Source organism: Danio aesculapii, chromosome 1 (assembly GCF_903798145.1).
Source record: "Danio aesculapii chromosome 1, fDanAes4.1, whole genome shotgun sequence".
NCBI lineage: Eukaryota > Metazoa > Chordata > Actinopteri > Cypriniformes > Danionidae > Danio > Danio aesculapii.
Genome location: NC_079435.1, coordinates 30,242,584 through 30,264,601, shown reverse-complemented (window position 1 = coordinate 30,264,601; position 22,018 = coordinate 30,242,584). Strand labels below are relative to the sequence as shown.

The following is a 22,018-nucleotide window of genomic DNA, read 5'->3' as shown; positions in this document are numbered from 1 at the left end:
TGTGTTGATATTAGAGATGTACAGAATTTTCGTCCAAAGAAAAATTAGCGGCTGAAAATGTTATGCCATTAAATGGACCCTCTAATTTTTGTGGCTTCAGTCATTGTTGGGATACTCTTCTAATTATGGAAGCATTAACAACTAATATCGAAATATATATCGTTATTGTTCAATATGGAAAATAATTATTGGGATTGCATTTTTGCCATATCGCCCAGCCCTAGCTGAAACACGAGAGCAGGAGCCAGAGAGCTTCCAGAGAAGATTTTCTGGCTTATATAGGCAGGAGAACTTCCGTCTTTCTATGTCAGCAGCAGATGTTTATACTGCTCAAACAAATTGCTTCATTATATCACTAAACTACATCTTACAATATGTTTTCTTCACCTTAGTTCCAAGTTAGGTCAAAGCAAAGGCTGGGTCATGTCATGATCTGTGAAGCACAATATGTCAAGATGAATTTAAAATGTTGTGGTTTTGGCAGCCTTTAACAAAATTTGCAGAGTTGCACTTTGCAAATACTACCAAAAGCATGTTAAAACATCTGGTACAAATTTGAAGACATTGGCCGTAGTGTACGAGTGTGAATACTCTCAGACAGGATTGTTTACCTTGATGAATTGAAGAGAAGAATCTAGCTTCGGGTTTAAAGATGTGACAAAATAAAAGGATAGATAATTTGCTAGTATATCATCTGTTTATGGCCAGAAAGTACATACATATCATTAAGTATGTTGATGAAATAATAAAAGAGTATTTGGTACTATCAATTTACCTAATTTATTTTTATGTGAAAATGTTTTTTTTTTTTTTAATCATGCAGAATGTGTTTTTTGCTGTATATTTGGTTTGAATGCAGTTTTTTTTAAATAGTTTAATTAACCCATGACAGACAAAGCAGGATTTAAAAGCAATTCATCAAAAAGGTGCAGTTTTTCTGTGAATTTTTTAACACGCAAATGTACATACATAATTGTTTTATAATAGCAGCACAAAAATGTAAATTATAAGTTTTCACTCAGTTACTATAACCTACCAGTTAAAAGTTTGGGGTCAATAGGATTTTTAAATGTTTTAAAATCAGCGTCTCCTGCTGCATTTATTTCATCAAAGATACAGTACAAATTGTAAAATGCTATTGGACTATACAATAACTGTTCAAAAGTAGTTTATAATATAATTGAATAGTTTATTCCAATGATTTTAAAGATGAATGTTTAACTTCATTACTCCAGTCTTCAGAGTCACATAATCCTTCAGAAATCACTCTAATATTTATTATTAATATTATTAATAATGGTAATAGTAATAAAAGCAATAATGACTGGAGTAATAATTTAATTTGAAACTGCATATAATAAGAAATTGTAATAAATATTTAACAAGTTAACATTTTTTATTTATCTATTGCCGCCGTGATGAACCGAAAAAAAAAAAAAAAAAAAAGAAAAATGAGGAAAAAAACTGTCCCCAAACTTTTGACTGGTAGTGAATGTCTAATACAAAATAAATATCTGTATAAAAAATCCCAAAACTTGATATTCAGATGAAATGTTTGAAAGCTTGTTTTCACTATTGTCTTTCACATTTGTCTTCTTTAGGATAGTTTGTAGTGTATATATGTTAGTTTATATTGTGCAGTTCTGATTTATTTTCTCAGAAGGGCATAATACAAACTTGCATTTGTCAGTTACAGCATATTTTTTATGATAAACATTCATAGCTGTGAGAAAAAAGTTAATTAAGAGATACATAGACAGAAAGGGCAGCAATTCAGATTTTATTAAGAATTGGAAGTTTATAACTCACAATTGTGACTATAACAAACAACAGCAAATTATGTTCGAGCAAAAAAAGAGTTTGCTTTAAACTCTTGATTTTTTTTTTTTAAGGTAATCGTGAACAATTAGATTTTGTGTCATTTATGGTAGATAGAAACAAAAAACTGCAATAATGTTGCCCATTTTGCCCTATATAATATATGTTAGGGCTGCACGACATTGAAAAAATCTGACATTACAATGTTTTGTTTTGCTGCGACACATATTGCGATATGAATATAATTATATAGTTATAGAATATAGTTATATTTTGAATGATTTCTTTAATTTAGATCGACTGGGCTGAAGTCTTTTTCTATTCTGTGCATTTGCATAAAATCTCATAAATTACAAGCATATATAAATACAACAGAGCAAAAATAAAATGTAAATTAACAGTGCTTTATGGTTTTCTGAGGAGTCTAACAGTGTTCAAATACAGAAATTGAACATTCAGTCATAAAATAACATGGTCATCATTGAATAAATAATTTTATGCAATAATATTTCATAATATCTTTATCTTTTAATATTCATTAAATAATCTAATTCTGCGATGTGACTATTGTGGATACAATCATTGTGATATTGATGCTCAAACGATATATTGTTCAGCCCTCATAGGGAGTATTGAAAAGAGGGAGATTTGTGACTTAGTGCAAGTGATGTCATGTTTGGTATATCATCTTGTGGTCCCTAGGGGTTCATGTTCAAAGGGACACATGTGCACAGAAAGACTGTTTCACTTTGATCCATCAACACAATGACACAAATTCCTATATAGTCCCCACACACACTTACACAGTGTCACATCTGCAGGTCCATATCCTCGAGCCCTTCCCTCCTCTCTGCTGTGAAACACAACATTGGCATCGCAAAGATGAGCACCTCCAAATGATGTCCAATTATCTCTCTTTATGTGTGTGTGAATGGGAGATAATGGCTAATCTTTTGGTCCATGCTGCTCTCCCACAAACACACTCATACTAGCGCTGAAGTGTACCACCTGGTCACCATGGCAACTAGCCAGCCCTGTACTTTACTCCGATGATAATGGCTAGAATTTTGATTTAGTTATTGTGTTGAGGGATTGGCCCAGGAGCATGTACCTGCAGAAAAATCAGAACGAATTGAATATTATAATGCTTTTTGTAGACATTACTTGAAGCCTATATCATTCATTCACATTGTTATATGCATTATAAATTGGAAATGCATTTTAATATTTACCTGGTTTTGCAATATTAAAGGAATATTCCACACTTTAAACTGCATTACAGCCTTAAGCGATAATATATAGGTCTAAGCCATAACTAGGAATCTGATTATCATGTTTACACTGAGTATGTTTACATAATCACCAAAAGTCCGATTTTAATATGATTAAGACAATATTCTGATTAAGAGTCTACCATGTAAACCGATTTTTGATTAATTTGATTAAGATCATAATAAAACTAAACAGAAATCGAATTAAGACACGTGAAGTACGCTGATTTTAGTTGTATTATTGAAGTGCAGTATAGACATGTAAACAATAATCAAACTATTAACGTCGTGTAGGATTTTCGCCGCATTTTGCACACACAGCTCTCTGACACTATTCTCTGCACCTACCTAGTCAGTGAAGGACCACAGACACCTGCATTGCTAAATGTTAGAGGTGTAACGATACACCAAAGGCACGGTTCGGTTCGTTCACGGTTTTGGAGCCACGGTTTGGTTCGGTTTGGGATGCGTGGATGGCGGTTAAAGCCTATCCGTGGGCGCTGCGGATAATCCGTGGGTCGGGCGGGTCGGGTGATTAAAAAAAAAACATCATGATTAATTGCAGGTCGGTTACGGGTGAATGTAGCGGGACATGACAGTGGACCAGCGAAAAAGCAGAGAGTGGGCTTTGCAGAATGGGAAGATATGAGACGCCCAATAATAATGGATGAAGTGCAAGAGTAGCCTACTGTTCAAAGTTTCAGTTAGAGGAGTCGTCAGTGGAAAATCTGCTATCGTTCTGGGAGAAACAATATTGCTTAGGCTATTTCCACAACCGCAGCACCTTGCAAGGAGAATCTTGTTCTTTCCTACAACACGCGGTGCGAGCGATTCTGTTCTGTTTTTGCACAGTGCGAGGAAAAAGGCCAAGTAAACATAACAGCAGTCGTTTACGCTGAAGTGGCACCATTTTTGTTATCTTGTTCCTGTATCTGAAAAAGCTAAAAAATGTCTTATTTTTACTTTCTGTATCTATTTGAAAATGAAGAAAATGTTGTCTAAAGACAACATTTTGTTTTCATAAATTAATGAACATTTAAAAACGTTAAAGATTAACATATTATTCAGATCAGAGATGAGCAAATCTGCTGTTATTATACACGCTGACCTATCATCATTCCTAAAACAAATAATTAAATTATTAAAGTGACGATCGGGTGCGGATACATATAAGCTTACAGATAAAACTGTATACAGATAAAAATGTGCGGGCGGGTGGCGGATGTACGATTAGTATGAAGCCGCGGATTCGGGTGTCATTTCAGCTGATCTGCGCATCTCTGCCTCCCGTTCTCTTTCTCTCTCTCCATGCCTGTCATTTCTGTAAGTCTGCCTTCACGACAGCGGATTGGTCAGGAGACCGATCTATCATCATTGGGTGACGTGGCGCGAGATATAGAAAGGGCATCAGGAAAAGCGGAAAAGAGCGCTTTTTTCCTTTGATCTTGTTTTTCGTGTATTTTGCTGACATGATTATGATTTTCGTTGTTTTTGCTTAACTTTTGTTTGGGTAAAATTATTTTACATTACATTTGCCCACTTTGAGAAATTTTGTGTTTTTGTTCATTTTTATTTTGATTGATTTGTCAGTTACTTTTTGGCTCAGCTCTTTCCCGTCATATTAAGCTACCTCCTCAAGTTCACTCTTTTCTCAGAGTAAAGCTGCGGTCACATTGGGCTTTGTGTGTGCGAAATTCTGTTGTGCGGCGCTGCGAAAAGGGGCGGGATTAAACAAGATGATTAGACATTAAAAAAAGCGAGCGATTGCTCCATGCTTTAAATTTCTGTCCAGAGAGGTCCTGTTTTGATCCTCGATTGGTCTCACGCAGTCAAGTGATGTGATTTCACAGGTCAGAGTTCACCAAGCTTGAACTTTGCACTGCAGCGACATGCGAAACTTGACGCATGACCCTGCTTTTCCGGTCTGACGCATTCGTGTGCGTATGAATGGAAGTCTATGGGAGGAAAAGCCCAGTGTGACCGCAGCTTAACGTGGATAGGAAAGATGTCTTACTTACATCCATTTTGCAAACATGTAGAAAATGTATTGTTAAAGACATCAGGTAAGAGGTGAATGTCATCTTTGGCAAATACGGCGCTCGGCGCTGAAGACCTTTTCTTTTCTTTTATCAGTTTCTAGCGAGGTATTCAAAAGTTAGAATTGTTTTGTTATATTTCTTTGTTTTGTTTGGCTTCACTATCGTCCCCTTACTCGAGTTTAACAATTTTTTCCTTGATACTTTGTTTGAATTTGCTACTTTATTATATTATTTTTATTAGTGTAAATATTTCTCTTTTATGTATATTTGGGCATTATTCTGGTTTCACTTTTGTACACTTTTGTTGGCAGTTCTGTTGTCTTTTGGTTACAACCTCACATTGTGAAATTAGCACACTTTAAATGTTATTCCGTAAGTAAGTTTCGTGAAAGTTGGTACCTATTGTGGTTGGTGTGTCGCGATATTTTGGTTCGGTTTGTAATATCGTTACATCCCTATTAAATGCGAAGGTTTTTATCCCATATCGTGTGGTATTAAATTTAATTAAAACAGCAGGTCATACTCGCATCCAATATCTCATTTGTCATGGAGGACATGCATGAAATGTTCCAGAATGAAAGTGAGCGTGCCAAACTGCAGTTAAAGTCGACAAATTAAAAATGAAACACCCGAAATTACATGAAACTCCGAGGGAAATGTGGATAGCGTGGTGACGCAATGACTTTAATAGAATTATGTGCTATAACATGTAAAACGGGATCATGAAAGGAACATTCAAAAAGCAATTCATGTAAACACCTTAATCATATTGTCTCATTCAGATTTAGGGAAATTATTTAATTACTGATGTTCATGTAAATGTAGTCAATGTTGCTCATGCACTGTTCCTAACACTAATGCAAAAGTAATGCAATTCTTATCGCAAACCAGACATGAATGCATGGCTTTTGAGTGTTTCTCTAAGTAATTTTCTTGCTGAAAATTCCCATGTTTTATACTAAAATATAGTAAGTTTTGTGTCAGTAAGGTTTAATTTTTATTTTACTAGAACAAAGTGTGTTTGGATGATGTCCTGTAGCTACACACAATGATAACAAAATAGGTCTAAATACATTTTTAATTTGAGAAGATGCTTTTTAAATAACCACCAACCATTAACAATCTTAAGCATGTCATTTTTAAGAAAATCATGAAATTAAGAGGGACAATTAATTAATTGACAATGCAATTATTTGACTACCAGCAACTGTTTGATTGACAAAATATAGTAAGCATTTAGGTAAATGTATTGTTTATTTATAAATTGACTGTTTAACAAGGCATAGGTGGTGGCATGAATGCAGTGAAATTAATAATAATCAAAAACCGCCAGTAGGTGGAGTTAAGTCTCCGTCTTTGTCACTGAATGATTCATTTCATTGAGTTGTTCAAACAGCTGATTGGTTCACAAAAGTCTTTCTGAATAGACGACTGAATCATTGTCTCTTAACAAAGCTTAAGATTTATTCATAAACAAAACAAGGTATGGAGATGTACAGCAGCGGCACTGTTTGGAAGCATTTTCGAGAAAACGGAGCAACATTATTTTGGACAACAGTGAATGCATTCTGATTTTAGTGATAATAATCACAGTTCATTTTAGAAATAGGGAACGTAGAATCTGCTGTAACTTAGATATTAGCGGCGAATCTTGGGTTGCTAAAGTAAATGTTAACTGTGTTTTACAGTGAATATAAAACAGCTTAAGTTACACTCACGTCAAACCACCTAAACTGTTCTAAAATGCAGTTTTACATGGCAGGTAGAGCATAACTTATATATATATAATATTAAACAACAAAATATCATACCTTCTGTCCTCTTTGTTTTAATGAATGCAAAAAGTTGCGTCTGAACTGCTCTCTCAGACATTTTGAGAATCACGCAAAATGACACAATGAACTTTATTGCGCTTGTGCGTGGTGCCCTATTACAATACTGACTTCTTATTGGATTAATTGGTGTTCATAAGTCATAAATGACCATAAATAAAGAATTTTTATATTTAATTTGCATGATAAGTTTTACATTACACACACTGTTGTTAATCTAAAGCGGATGGTAGGGGGGCATAGTTATATGCATTATATGTGGCCTACCCTGTTGTTGTCTATTGGATGGAATGCGTCAATAGAGCCGCCATTTTAGTACAGGGTAGCGCTCCATTGAAATGAATGTGGGACCAAGCTGCAGTGGAGGACTGTGGCCATCCAGAGCCAGAGAAATACACATATACACATATATCTATGATCAGGAGTTTTCCCGGAGGTCAGTATGCAATTTTGTTTTTAAATTACGAAACTTATAATTTTACATCACTTTTCTACATTGATCGATAAGTTATCGCTCAGGCATTCCTGACAAAAAGCTTGTGTTTGTGTGTATAGAAATGTACTATACACCCTCCTTATTAAATTTGATCTTATCTGTGTCCTGAAACACACCCCCTTCTCCTGCTTTCACTTCTCATACTGACAGAGTGAGCGATTCGTTTGTGAATAAATCTCCGTTATGAACGACTCGTTCACTTGCCAACAATAATACAAGTTTCCGGCACCTCAGCATCTCTTTGTCATATTTCTTTTGCTTTGTTTGCTGATTTTATTCAACAAAACTAGCATAAGCCGAGTGTTTAGTGCGAGCTGGTGATACTTTGCCTTATGGTGAATGCAGTAGGTGACTGTATTATTCTCAATAATGCTGTTTAGCATAGAAGTTCATAACATACAAAAACGTAAAAAACAAGATCTTACCTATGAAATGTTCTGCCTTTGTGCTTTGTTTTCTTTGTTTGCTCGTTACTACACCTGTACACAGCGCTAAAGTCCAGCATCTTCACGTTGTAACACTGTCTTGACTAGTGCGGTTGAATGACACTTGTCCTGGAAACACTGTACAAATATGGTGGCGCTATTGATGCATGATCAGGGTCCGTATGTGATATCTAGTGTTTATCAATGGTAGGGGGGTAGTGGTTTTACAAAGGGGATGCTTCTGTCATTTTTTTCCATAAGGGGGCTGCCATCCCCCCACATCTCCCCTCAATTCAAGCACTGTGTACAAATGTAATTACACTTACCAAACTGTAATTGTAAAACAAAAAACAGTTATGATACTGATATACCAACTGATATGATAGTGAAATATATTGTATATCTCATTATACTGTAGTGGACATGCATGGTTTATTGCAACCAGTGTTTTATATTGTATCCCTGAATGTGTTCTAGGTGTTTGAGTTTCTCATTCGTCTGCACTCTGTGGAGGCTGCACAGGAAGAGGAAGTGTATCCCTACATCCGAACACTCCTGCACTTTGACACTCGAGAGTTCCTCAACGTTCTGGCACTGGTGTGCATAATCTAATCATGCTAACCTAATCAATAAATCAATATATATATATATATATATATATATATATATATATATATATATATATATATATATATATATATATATATATATTAATACATCAATGCTCTAATAATAAGTTCTAGTTAGAATGTAGTTCTTTTGCCTGTGAATTGGATCTGAATGTTAACATCTCTTGTCTTCACAGACATTCGAGGACTTCAAGAATGACAAACAGGCTCTGGAATATCAGCAAAGGATTGTGGACATTTTACTAAAGGTGACATATTTCTTGCTTTGTTTTTCACATACACACACTAACACATTCATGTTGGTATTGGTGGTTTACGATGACTCTCAGTAGTCGTAATGTATTTTGTACAGTAAAAAAAAGCGCTTATTATTAGGTTGTACCCCACCCCAACCTCTGAACCCAAGCCTCACAGGAAACCTGTGGGAAAATTTAGATGTTAAAAGACCTAGTTAAGTATGAATATTAGGCATTTTGTATTACAAGGACATCAGACATGCCCTTGTAAACCACTGTAATAAAGTACAACTAGGTAATACCCATGTCATTATACTAAAAACAGTTCTTGTAAGCCACCAAAACCAGTACACACACATTAATATTAGCGGACAATTAATATAAACTTTATGACAATGAACAATACACTAGCTCATCCTTTACTGTCATCATCACTCCCCTTATTCTTATTTAAGGTACAAATGTGCACCTGATAGATAGAAAAGTGTACATTTTGAAAAGCTACCTCCCCAGTGACAGCTTTTGTACCTTTATTTCTGAGAGTGAAAGATTCACTGACAGTGACATTATGTATCTCTCAGCCACTTTCAGTTTTTAAAAAGTAACTCGCATATGCAATAAAGTTGGGGAGCCGTCTATGCCTTACCCCACTTTTAAACACAACCCTTAAGGAAACTTGCCAGTCATTAATAAAAACCTGTTCTTGTTCTGCAGTTTTTTTTGTTTTTTGTTTTTTGAGAGGAGAGTACATTTAAAGAAAGTGAGATTGGCGAGAGAGAGAGGGAGGGAGATTGGAAAAGGTTGGCGAGACAGAACTATGGAATTTTGTTTTGACTATTTGTCGATGCAATCACGACTAGGTTATGGGTCCCAGTTCAATGTTTTTAAGTAGTGAAGACCAGTAAATTTTCCTCACTTATGGGTAGGGGCAGACAGAATCGGACATGTTTTGCTTTTTCTGCTGAGAATTTTGTAAAAAATCTGCACATTTATGTGGAATTATTTTGGGAGTATCGTAACTTAAAACTTTATATATTAAATAAAAATAATACCTTTTTCAACTTGTATTTAATGTTTACATTGCAAATCCATATAGATCCACTTTTTTGGTAAACAAAGTCTCCCATATATCTACTAAAAGACAGAAAATATTACTTTACAAACTGTTTTGTAAATAAATTATATGAACAATTTCATATTAGTCAATATTTCTGAATTTAATTTAAAAGCTGAATAAATATACATTTACACAATTAAATAAACAGACACAATGATGTGCTAAAAATCTGCAGATTTCTGCTCTAAGTAAAGACAAAAATACCCCTTACAAATATAGCTAACCCTTACTCCTTACCAAGCTTTACTTTGCATAAAAAGCCATGCGAATGGGATAATTTGTGGAGAACTTTTGGATAACTAAGTAAGTCTTCTCCAACAGTTGAAGATTCCTGCTTCTTCTTCCTCGGCACAGCTCATTTAAGAGTCCTCAGCAACTCAAATCATCATCCCCTCTCTTCCCTATTCTCTTTCGGTCTCATACTCATTCTCTCCCTCCCCATCTGATCATTAGTTCATTCATAAAACATGGAGACTAAGTCCCCATAGAATTCCACATAAAGGGCTTTTCACACTAAGTGTTGCACAAATCACAAACGGTGCCTTCCACTGAACACTGAAAATTATTCATTGCAAAATTCATGTCTGCACGTGAGGTGGTGGTGACCAAACCACTATAACACTCGCCTTGATCTTTTCTTTTATTCCTCACAGACGTGTTTTGACATTTTTCCATTTGGCAGTAACCTCATCCACTAAATAGTGTACAACATTAAATTAAGTAAAGTTTGGTGCTATACCAGAAACATACTGTAACTGTATCTAACATGCTTGGGGTTTTATTCACATATTAAATTACATTGACCATGCCTGGTGTGAATAATTCTAATGGGATCTATTATTTTGACTCTAAAACATCATGTGTACATTTGCTTACATTTTAAGGCATGTGTCCACCAAAGTGTTTTTGCACAGCTAAAAACACCAGTGCTCTTCCAAAAACAAATAGAAATAAACATACATTCACATTTTCACATGATATTAAAATAAATCTGTAGAACATTAAAGGTATTGCATAATAGTTTTCAACTTTCTTGATCACATACAGTTTTGTAATTTGACAAATATTGGTAAATTTGTCAAAATGAATATCTTAAAAGCCCAGGGGAGGGACAAATGTTAACTGCTTGTTATGAGGGTTTATATTGCAGTAGTTAAGTGAATGTGTTTGATAGAATGTAAATAAAACTCTTGCTACATCAATACAATTACTAGTGGACTGTAATTCAAAAAACTCATTTTTTGCCAGAGTGGATAAAATAGGAAAAATCTTTGTAAAAATATGTCCAGGACTTGTTGCATTATTTACTTAACAACAATCAAAATCAGTGTGTGTATACACAAAAAAACTAATTCCCTGTGTGTGCTCGTGTCCACTTTGCAGGTTATGGTGGACAATTCTGACTTCACCCCATCTCAGGTCGGCTGTCTTTTCACCTTCTTGGCGCGACAACTTGCCAAACCTGATAATACCCTCTTTGTTAACCGGAAGCTGTTTGACCAGGTGACATGTCTTTTTTGTCGGTTTATTTGCCACCTTTTCAGTTTTCACTGTGCTCTTTTTTTTATTCACTGCTATAATGGTAACTGCAAGATTGATTTCTGAGAAGGTGTTAGTTTTGGTACAGGCAATTAACAGCTTTTGTAAAAATAGCTCTCCCACATTAGAAGCGTTATGCTTGTTTTTCTGCATGTTAAATAGTTCATGATTCTGCACCCTGCATTGGGGCCTGTTCTGAATTAGATCTCATCAATATAAAAGCAGTTTGGAAGCTTTTCTGTTACCATCAGGGAAACTGACAGCTGTGTTTTCAAAATTATTCCACCACTCTAATAAGAATGTTTTTTTTAGTTGTTAAAGTGTCTGTTGCTTGTTGTCTTTTACAGGTTCTGGAGTTTCTATGTAGTCCAGATGATGACTCTAGACATACTGAAAGACAGCAGGTATGAACACAAAATTTTCTTCATTTATACAATTTTATTTGAGATTAGTTCAAATATTTATTTGTAGGTTATGATCTTCATGTGATGTGCTGATTTTGGTTGTTATCAGGTTCTACTGGAGCTGCTGCAGGTTGGTGGTGTGGTCCAGTTTGATGAAGGACGTCTGCTTTACCTTGCTGAGAAGGCAGAATTGTAAGAAATCCACCAGACATTTTTGCTTCATCACCTTTTTGATTTAATATTCAAACAAAATTTTTTTTTGTGTGTAAGTAATGAGATTATCCATCCACACCACACAATAAACTGTCTTGGAATCATATATCATAACTTATATCAGTTTATAAGGTTGCAGCATATGACTTGACGAGTCTGGCATTATATTTGATTATTTTCTGTAAATACGGTTGATGAATTAGATTTCGCTCATGGAGTCAACTCACACTTTAATTAGATGACTGTTCTAGAAAGTTTCTGCTACAGATACATTACTGTTTGATGTTTCAATGCCACACGTGGACGTGGGTGAGTCTCATGAGTCTTGTCAAGATGATCAGATAATACTTCATTATAAAATAAAAGGAAATTAGTTTTACTTAAAAAAGAGGCCACACAACATTACAAGCATATTGATTAAATTAAATAGATAAATAAATTCTGATTTTATGAGCTTTAAAGATTCCTGACATAAAGTGTCACAGTTTCCTTAAAAACTAATTGCATAACAATTTTTCTTAGTAATAATAATATTTAAAAAAATTTGTTATAATGAAATCATCTTAGAATGAATTCTGTATGGTTGTGTGATATTACAAAGTGCAATAATGGCTACTGGCTATAGAAAAATATAGAAATATAGAAAAATTCTTTAAATGGATTTCACAGTATCACAAATTTGACTACTGTTTAGGTTCTATGAATGAAGTCTTGGTAAAAAAGGAGACATCTTTTAATAGTATATATAGGTATAACATAGTAATATGATTGTGTGTAGATAACTATGATGAAAAGGAATTAATATAATATAATATAATATAATATAATATAATATAATATAATATAATATAATATAATATAATATAATAAAATATAATAAAATATAATATAATATAATATAATATAATATAATATAATATAATATAATATAATATAATATAATATAATGCATGTACTGTATGTCAAGCCTGGAATTATTCATGCCCCTGCATAAGTTATGATGTTTATATATACAGTTGAAGTCAGAATTATTAGCCCACCCTTAATTATTAGCTGCCTTGTTTATTTTTTCCCCCAGTTTCTGTTTAACAGAGAGCAGATTTTTTTAACACATTTCTAAACATAATAGTTTTAAAGGGCACATAGCTTACCTCTTTTTTATGATTTAATATTAATATTATGGTTCTTCTAAGTGTGCCAGTTTAGGTTCAGTTTAAAACACAATTCAGATTTTTTTATTATAATGTGTTAAAAAGTGTCATGTTGGGGGCGTGTCCACAGTTCGCTGATTTATGGGTGTGTTGCTTCACATGTAAATTAGTTTCGGCTTCCCGCCAACGTAACAAGGGGGCGGGGGCATGAGCTCACCCGCTTTGCGTTTGCAACATGGTCTGACAGGCAGACAGAGAAAAAGCTGGAGTGAGATGATCAGCATTCAGTCGTACATGTACGACTCTGACACAGACCAAGCAGAGAGTACAAAATCATTTGTGTCTTTGTACAGTTTTACAGCCAACTGTGTGCTAGTTTTAAGTGCCGAGCTTGTACACAGAAACTAATAACCACGTACACTAAATTAACTTTGACTGAGGCACCGGATGCGCCGCTCGAAGCCGCGACACGGCACACCAGACACTCTCTGTGGCGCACCAGAAACATGAAGTGTCCCGAATCGTCGCACCACGCATTTTTGAATTCTAAACATAGGTTTCTGCAGCGGTCCACGGCGCCCAGCCATCGACTTGAGTGTACCCTGATAGAAACCTATGTTTAGAATTCTAAAACGCATGCTAGTTAAGATCACAGGGAGCTTCTGGGATCGCGAGAAATGCAAACGGCTGAAGTATAAGGGGTAGACTCAATGAGAAGTAGACTCAATGAGAAGACTCAATGAGAAGTACACATGTTTGCAAACCTACCTTAAGATACAACCAATAATTCCGATTAGAGTGATAATGTGGAGAATATTGCTCTTGTGTTAAGCCCAATGAGCCTTGCATCTAAAAATAGAGCTAGGGTGTTCCTTTAGTGATATTGCTTCGACTCACACTGAAAATAGCGAATGTGAATCAATAAACTGAGGATATGATGACGCGCCTGTCAATCAATATTGGTGGGTGGGGGGACCGCACTCCTACGTAAAGTTGCGGTCGGTTTGAAAACCGCTCCAATTGGTCCACCATTTTTAATGTTGTTAAATTGAAAAAAAAAAGCACTGTGTGCTTAAATCACCCCAATTTGACAGTCTATACACCATACATGCACATATGTCTGTCCAAATAGCTTGAAAAGTAATTTTTTTACCATCGGTGCCCTTTAATAACTCTTTTCTAATAACTGATTTATTTTATCTTTGCCATGATGATAGTGTCACATCCTGTCTTCCATGTGTGTTTGTTTTCTTCATGTGCTCCTTTATTCCAGTTCCCGCCAAGTTATTATGTTCACCAGTGTCACCTTTGTTCATCCCCTGAATGTAATCAGTCTCATCATCCCCAGTGTATTTATAGTCCCTGTGTTTAGTCATTCGTTGTCCAGTATTCTGTCTACATTGATGTCTGTTTTCACCCCATGTTCTTCCTGTGTTCATATGTGTAAGTGTTATCAATAAATCTACGTGTTTTGATAATCATGCGATCCTGTGCCTTCCTGTAGTGACCCCAGGCGTTACATAATACCAGACCAAATCAGAAAAAGTTGCGCCGTGTTTTACCCTGTTTTATTTTCATAGTCTTTTTGCCCCCAGTGTTTTATTTTCCTCCCCCTCGTGTTTTCCCAATGGATTCCTTTTACACTCCTGAATTACTCATCCTGATGTTGAAGCTGGGGGAAAACAGCCTCAAGGAGCATACGGACAGTTTCCTGTTCTTAGCTACTCAATCCAGCTGGCCGGACGATGTGCTCTGTGGGTTCTACAACTCCAACTTGTCCACGGTCGTCCGAAGATGGTCCCTGGGTCAATCTCGCCGCCTATGTGGAGTGGACACTTACGAGGAACCGATCATCGTTCAACGTCAGCACCAGCGACCTGCCCAACTACCATGTGCATAGAGCGTACGCCAGAGCCCACCGCAGACGGAGAGCCACCTGCTGTGTGTGAGCCATCGCCATTGAGAGCGACAGAGCGGAACACCACCAAGCAGGAGGAGCTCAACCAGCCGTCTGACCAGGTGTGTGAGCCAGTAACAATGCTGAATATGGTAGTCCTGGTGGACATTGAGGGACCGAGAGAGAGTCCCGCCCACCTACCCACAGGAGAGGGTGAGCTGTCCCTAGACCCTGAAATGCTGCGCATCGACTTCTGGTGCAAAGTCATGCCCCTCCCGCTGTTCCCAGACAGCCCTCCAGCCCCGTTCATCCCCGAGGACGAACCCACCCAACCCACCCTCTTCACCTCCACTGACGTCAGCAACCACAACCATTCTGCCTGCTCCAGTGCGGCTACAGTCAGCTTGTCCCCCAGCTCACCCTACAGCCTCATGTGTGGAGGTATACCTGAGGGCCTGCCTACCTGTTTTGTGGGCCAAAGGTTGTCGCCTGACATCATCTACTTCACCTCCTGCGAGGGCACGCCTTTGAAGGGGGGTGGGGGGTGGTTTATGTGGGGATACTGTCACATCCTGTCTTCCATGTGTGTTTGTTTTCATCATGTGCTCCTTTGTTCCAGTTCCTGCCACGTTATTATGTTCATCAGTGTCACCTGTGTTCATCCCCTGAATGTAATCAGTCTCATCATCCCTAGTGTATTTATAGTCCCTGTGTTAAGTCATTCGTTGTCTGGTATTCTGTCTACATTGATGTCTGTTTTCACCCTATGTTCTTCCTGTGTTCATCAGTGTAAATGTTATCAATAAAGGTATTTGTTTTGATAATCATGCGATCCTGTGGTGAACCCAGGTGTTACAGACAGTAAATAATATTTTACTAGGTATTTTTCAAGACAATTCTAAACAGCTTAAAGTGACATTTAAAGGCTTAACTAGCTTAATTAGGTTAACTAGGCAGATTAGGGTAATTAGGCAAGTTATTGTATAATGATGGTTTGTTCTGTAGACTATCGAAAAAAAATCTAGCTTAAAGGGGCTAAAAGGTTTGACCTTAAAATGTTTAAACAAAATTTTAAACTGCTTTTATTCTAGCCTAAATAGAACAAAGAAGACTTTCTCCAGAAGAATACAATATTATCAGACATACTGGGAAAATGTCCTTGCTCTGTTAAACATAATTTGGGAAATATTTAAAAAAGGAAAAATAATTTTATTAATTTTTTTTACTAATAATTCTAACTTAAACTGTATATAAGTATTTTTTTTTCAACATTTTCTACATGTTATGTGCTAAAATATGTAATCCATTCTAAGCCAGACTAAGTTTTGAACGTTGCAGTTAAATCACTGATAAATCTAATGACTGCAGTTGAATGCATTTTAGCGATTCCTCAAGATGAAGTCACTGAAATTCTAATCTCTATATTAATGAACAGACCATTGTTATAATTGCTAATTGGTTTTCTCTCTTTGTTCTCACTCTTTTAGTTATCAAATCTGCGAGTTCATGTATGAAAAAAAGCACCTTTATGACAAAATTGTTGACTGCTACCTGAAAGACCCTTTGAGAAAGGTACTGAACCTAAATCCCTCAATTCTCCCTCTTGTCTTTCCTGTCGCTTCTGTTATTCTTGTACTAAATCTTCATCTCTGACTCCAGGAGGAGCTCTTCAACTACATCCATAATATCCTGTCCATGCCTGGCTACAGCTCAGAGGAGAAACATTCTGTGTGGGTCAAAGCCCTTCAGCACTTCAAGGTGAGTCAAACAAGGCTTCAAATGATTCCTCCCCTAGAGCACACTCAAGGTACCGAGAGCTTAAGCTTCAAAAAGCTCATTTCAGACCCCAGTCTCATCAAGCCCACCCTTCTCTCTCTTTCTCTGCCTATCTCATCTTGTTCAGTCAATGGTCTTTGTTCAGATGACTTCCTCTGATTGTTCAGATTGAGAGTAGTAAAATCAGTCGATATGTTCTTTGAACATGCTGGATAGAAAGACTAATCAAGCTTTTGAAAACCCTTCATTTACACAACTCAAACATTGACTGACATCAACAGGAACCACTTCAATTCTTTTTATGTTTTAATTTATATTTACTTTTTTTTTTGTTTTGTTTGCTTCTAACAAGTTTTGTGCAGTAATAGAATAACAGAATTTAAATAAGTCATTACTTTTTAGCTTGTTGCCTATTTTATTTGGTATTCAGTAGGACATTGGTATCTTAATTGATACTCACCAGTCTGGCCGATTTCATGAACAATTGTTTTGACCAGAGGAAGTTGTACATGGTACAATTATATAAATGATGCATAGGGCATGGGCGCTTGTGCTACAGCGACTCATGCAAACAATGACCTGTTTATTGAAGCCATTGTAGATTGCAACACCCTAAACTTATTCACTTAGATAAGTACAAATCACCACTTAGTTAGGAAAAAAGTGCTTTATGCAATAAAGCTTGAAGCATCAGAATTAGTACTCTGTATCAGCCAATCGCCATGTCAAATGAATTGGTACTCTGTATTATCTGCAAAAATCCTGATCAGAGCATGCCTAGTATTCAGATACAACTAATGCACAGAATAAATACACTGCATTATATGAAAACATAAATGCATATGTTAAGAGTTTTTGTTACTCTTTTTTTAAAGTACCAAATTCAATGAAATCAATCAAAATTAATGACTGGCTTATGCATGATTATATGGTGTCATTGTTTTTTAATAAAAAGAAATGTGGTTATAATGGAAGTCAAAACAGCCACCAACAGTAAATTAGGGAGAAAAAATGAAAAATAATCAAAAACAATGCATCAAAGGCAATGTTGTTTCACATGTCCAAGATTTTAATAAAAGGTAAAAAAATCCAGTCCACAATTATTTTAATTTTTAAAACGTAATTTTTATATATACATATTTTTTTACGAATCACAATTTGACATCATTCATAAATTTCTCAATTAAAGATTTCAAATCCTTTAACTTTTTTAAACAGTTTAGTAGTTTTGATCAGGACAAAGAAAAATTTAAAAAAAAAAATTATCTGTTGCATTTTTATAGCAGTTCAATTTAGTGAGTGTTTTCATCCCTAGCATAACAAAAGATTGGTACAGAGTGTATGTTAATCAAAGCATTTTCTCAAAATTTGTGTCAAAATAAGATGTGTCACCAAAAATCATTCTGCTAGCTGAAACGGTTATGGCCAAATTAAGTCTCAAAATTACATAAGGGTTCAAAAGTGTGATCTTAGTCTATAAACCTCTTGCTACCTTACTAAGTTAATAATCAGCAAATTGGTACTTTATTGAGCTAAATGGGGTATTAATAGCAAGAATTGTACCTTAAACAGGGTGTCCGCGGCGTCTTAAAAAGTATTAAAAGTTGATAAATCAATTATGAGAAAATTAAGGCCTTTAAGAGGTATTAAAAACTCTTAATTGCATTTTTACGAGGTCTTACATTTTGTGCAAGCGTTGTCCAAAGTGTTTGACTCCAAAAAAGCATAAATATATTTATTGTCCTCCTAATATTAACAACTGCATGCTCAATCCACGTGATTGGTTTGGGCCAGGGTGCGTCCGGCCAAGCTCCTCCGTCCAGGTGATGTGACCTCATTTGTGACAAACGCGGGAAGGTGATGTGACGCTCTCCACATGTAGCGAAACGATAGAGCGAAATAGACGGCAAAATGGGAAAATGTAAGTTTACGTACTCCTGGTTGGAGAAAGTTGAGTTTAAACAGTGGCTGAAGTCTGTCGCTGAAATCAAAGTCTTAAAAAGGTATTGAAATTACCTTAAGGGTTCCTGCATATACCCTGTTAAAATAAAGTTTGACCAATTTTTTCATAATTTATTTTTTACCTCATTGGATTTAAAACTGTGAATCGATATGAAATAAAAACTCAGAATTTATGAATTTTCTATGAATTAACAGTTTCTTCACAATTACTTAAATTGTTATGCATGTAATATTAATATGTAATGAAGAATGTACTGTTAACAACGAAATCGAATGTCCAAGGCACTAGAAAAGCCAGTTACTTTATTTTCAAGTGCCTTGGACTTAGGATTTTTTTGTTTATCTTTTTGAATCCCTTCACCAAAGAGCACTGACACATTAATTACCCTTGAAGCACTTTTTTGTTTGATTTTGAAAGAATGTGCTGTATTAAATGTAAAAAAGTTAATTATTTTTACTTGTAGTCCTTTACCTAACTGTAAATACTACTCCGAAATTCAGAATGACTGATGTTATAAAATCTAAAATGTACTGTTCCTATGTTCAGGATCTGGTTCGAATCAATGCGGCTAAGACAGCAGAGCTGGTGGCGGTGCACTTTGCAGACGAGGTGCACTCCATCATCACATCGCTACAGGTATGCATATGTATTAACAGCCTCTTTGTATACTGGACATTAGCTTCATTGGGATGTTTACAAACTATTTAAAAATGTAAACACATGATCATGCACAATATAAGAGTTTGAATCCATACAGTTGTTTTTTTCTTATATTATTCTTACGTTCTGGTATGTTACATCAGAAAATTACTAAACGTACTGAGAAATGCAGAGAGAATAGCATTCACTACCTCACATACACACATAATTTAGCAGGCAAAGCTGTTTAGAGCATTCTAAAGGAGCCTGTCACTGTTGTAGCGTGTGTTTGATTTCCAGTTGGTGTGTGTACAAGTGTGTGTGTGTGTGTGTGTGTGTGTGTGTGTGTGTGTGTGTGTGTGCGCATTGTCTCACCTACTATTCACTCATCTTAAGATAGTGTCAGTGAATGTCTGTGAGAGGGAAGAGGCCCCCCTGAGGCTCACAAGTGCGTGTGTGTGTGCGTGTGTGTGTGTGTGTGTGTGTGTGTGTGTGTGTGTGTGTATCAGTAAATGGATTAGGCTCTATCTTCAGTGCTGTGTGTAATTGGGTTTATGTTATCGCTCGCACAGTGTCAGGAAGGTGCTAATTGAAAAGCCTGCTTGTGCAAACATATGTGCCGATGAGAAGAAGATATGAGGGAAATGAAGGGAAATAAACAAGTGTTAAGGCTTTTTTTCACAGTCAAAGAATAGTGTGAGAAAAACATTAATGCTGTTGTAATGATTTGTAGTTCATTAAAGTCTGGAACATTTGGTGAATTAAGAATGACAATGACAAGAACAATACTGGAAGAACCTGAGGTGATTTTGATCATATAGGTCAGGCATTTTACATCATTCTCAAAGTTTTATCTAGAGATGATCGAACTTAAAAAAAAAAAAAAAAAAAAAAAAGAGGGCCTAGCCTAGGTCCGTGCGCTAAGAGACATCACTGATGTGCCTCAGTTATCGACTTCAGTGTAGAGTCATGGGCCAGGAGTAATTATTTCATTATAATAATGATATTATTGTATTATTATTTTATTATATTTAAAGGTTTAAATTTACACTATTAAAAAAGTCAAAAAAGAATTTTTTTTTATAAATTAAATGAAAATAATAAGAAGAAGAAGAAGAAGAAGAAAAAGAAGAAAAAGAAAAAGAAAAAAAAGAAGAAGAAAAATAATAATAATAATAATAATAATAATAATAATAATAATAATAATAATAATAATAATAATAATAATAAGAAGAAGAAGAAGAAGAAGAAGAATTAGAGATGCTCAGATGGATCAGCCGGAGATTGGTATTGGCCAATAATCACGTTTTATGACTCGATTGGTAAACTGATCACAAGTGTTTGTCTCTCTTTTCTCTCTCTCTCTCTTTCTCATTGTTTGATCAAGCTGTGAGACTTTTCGGTACTGCAATCATTGTGCTGCTGTCAATAGTAAAATATTTGAATTTAGGCCTTTTTACAAATAAGAACTTAGTTCTGTGTTTCAGCAATGTTGCAAGTTTACTAAAAATGGCTGGAAATATTAGGGAAATAAAAAACTCTTTTTTAAAACTTGAATATTCAAGAACATAACGTTTTGTAATATGCTTATTAATAGCAATAAACAGTAGTTTATTTAATTTACTATATACTATTTATGCATTAAATATGCGCTCCAAACTTTTCTTGATTGAGACATGTTGAATTCTTCTTTCATTTGAAATGTTTCCAAATTGCAATTGAGTAATTTTTCTTACCTTTTTTTATTATTTATTATATAAATTTGTCTGTTTTATCTATTATTTTCTGTAAAGCTGCTTCTGATCATGACATGTCTATATTAAATATATTATAAGAGACGTGTTTAAGGCATTATATGAAACATCTCCTTACTTAAAGGGAAAATGTGCTTTATGCAATGGCAAAGTTAAATAAAGCTTAAAGCATCAGAATCGGTTCTCAGTATTGGCGGATCGCCATGACAAGGAATCAGTACTCAGTATTGGCTGCAAAAATCCTGATCGGAGCATCCCTAATAAGAAAATTATTTATAATAATAATAATAATAATAATAATAATAATAATAATAATAATAATAATAATAATAGAGTAAAACCACAAACCCTTTATTTGTGTTTATTCTTTCTTTGCTTTCAAAAGTTAAACCATAGAGGTTTTCTTTTGGTGAAAAAACAGCTAAGTTTCTTTTTGGAACTGCTTTTCAACATCTTATAAGGATATTAAACTCGCAACACTTGCAGAAATTGAGTTGATGTGGTACAGCATTTGATGAGGTCCAAGCCGATCTAAGAGACTGAAAGAATCATATCATAGGTTGCTAATGCATTCTTTATTTGAAAATCTTAAACAAAGCATAAAAATTACGTAAAATGTAAAAAAAAGAGTTTATATAATTAGTAAATTGCTAAATCAATAAAAGAAAATATACATTCAGGTAGGCAGCATGGTGGCGCAGTAGGAACGCTCACGCCTCACAGCAAGAAGGTTGCTGGTTCGAGCCTCGGCTGGGTCAGTTGGCATTTTTGTGTGGAGTTTGCATGTTCTCCCCGCGTTCGCTTGGGTTTACTTCGGGT

The 22,018-nt window shown here is 35.3% G+C and overlaps 1 protein-coding gene across 1 annotated transcript in view; it reads left to right on the top strand.

The window, feature by feature from the left end:
* The window catches only part of vps8 (VPS8 subunit of CORVET complex), a 245,667-nt gene that overhangs the window by 95,288 nt on the left and 128,361 nt on the right, over positions 1 to 22,018 (top strand). The window contains exons 26-33 of the mRNA XM_056458636.1: positions 8,359 to 8,478; positions 8,687 to 8,758; positions 11,247 to 11,366; positions 11,750 to 11,806; positions 11,916 to 11,998; positions 16,555 to 16,639; positions 16,727 to 16,825; positions 19,353 to 19,442. Of these exons, the coding sequence (XP_056314611.1) occupies positions 8,359 to 8,478; positions 8,687 to 8,758; positions 11,247 to 11,366; positions 11,750 to 11,806; positions 11,916 to 11,998; positions 16,555 to 16,639; positions 16,727 to 16,825; positions 19,353 to 19,442 (726 nt within the window). The remainder of the gene's footprint in view (positions 1 to 8,358; positions 8,479 to 8,686; positions 8,759 to 11,246; positions 11,367 to 11,749; positions 11,807 to 11,915; positions 11,999 to 16,554; positions 16,640 to 16,726; positions 16,826 to 19,352; positions 19,443 to 22,018) is intronic.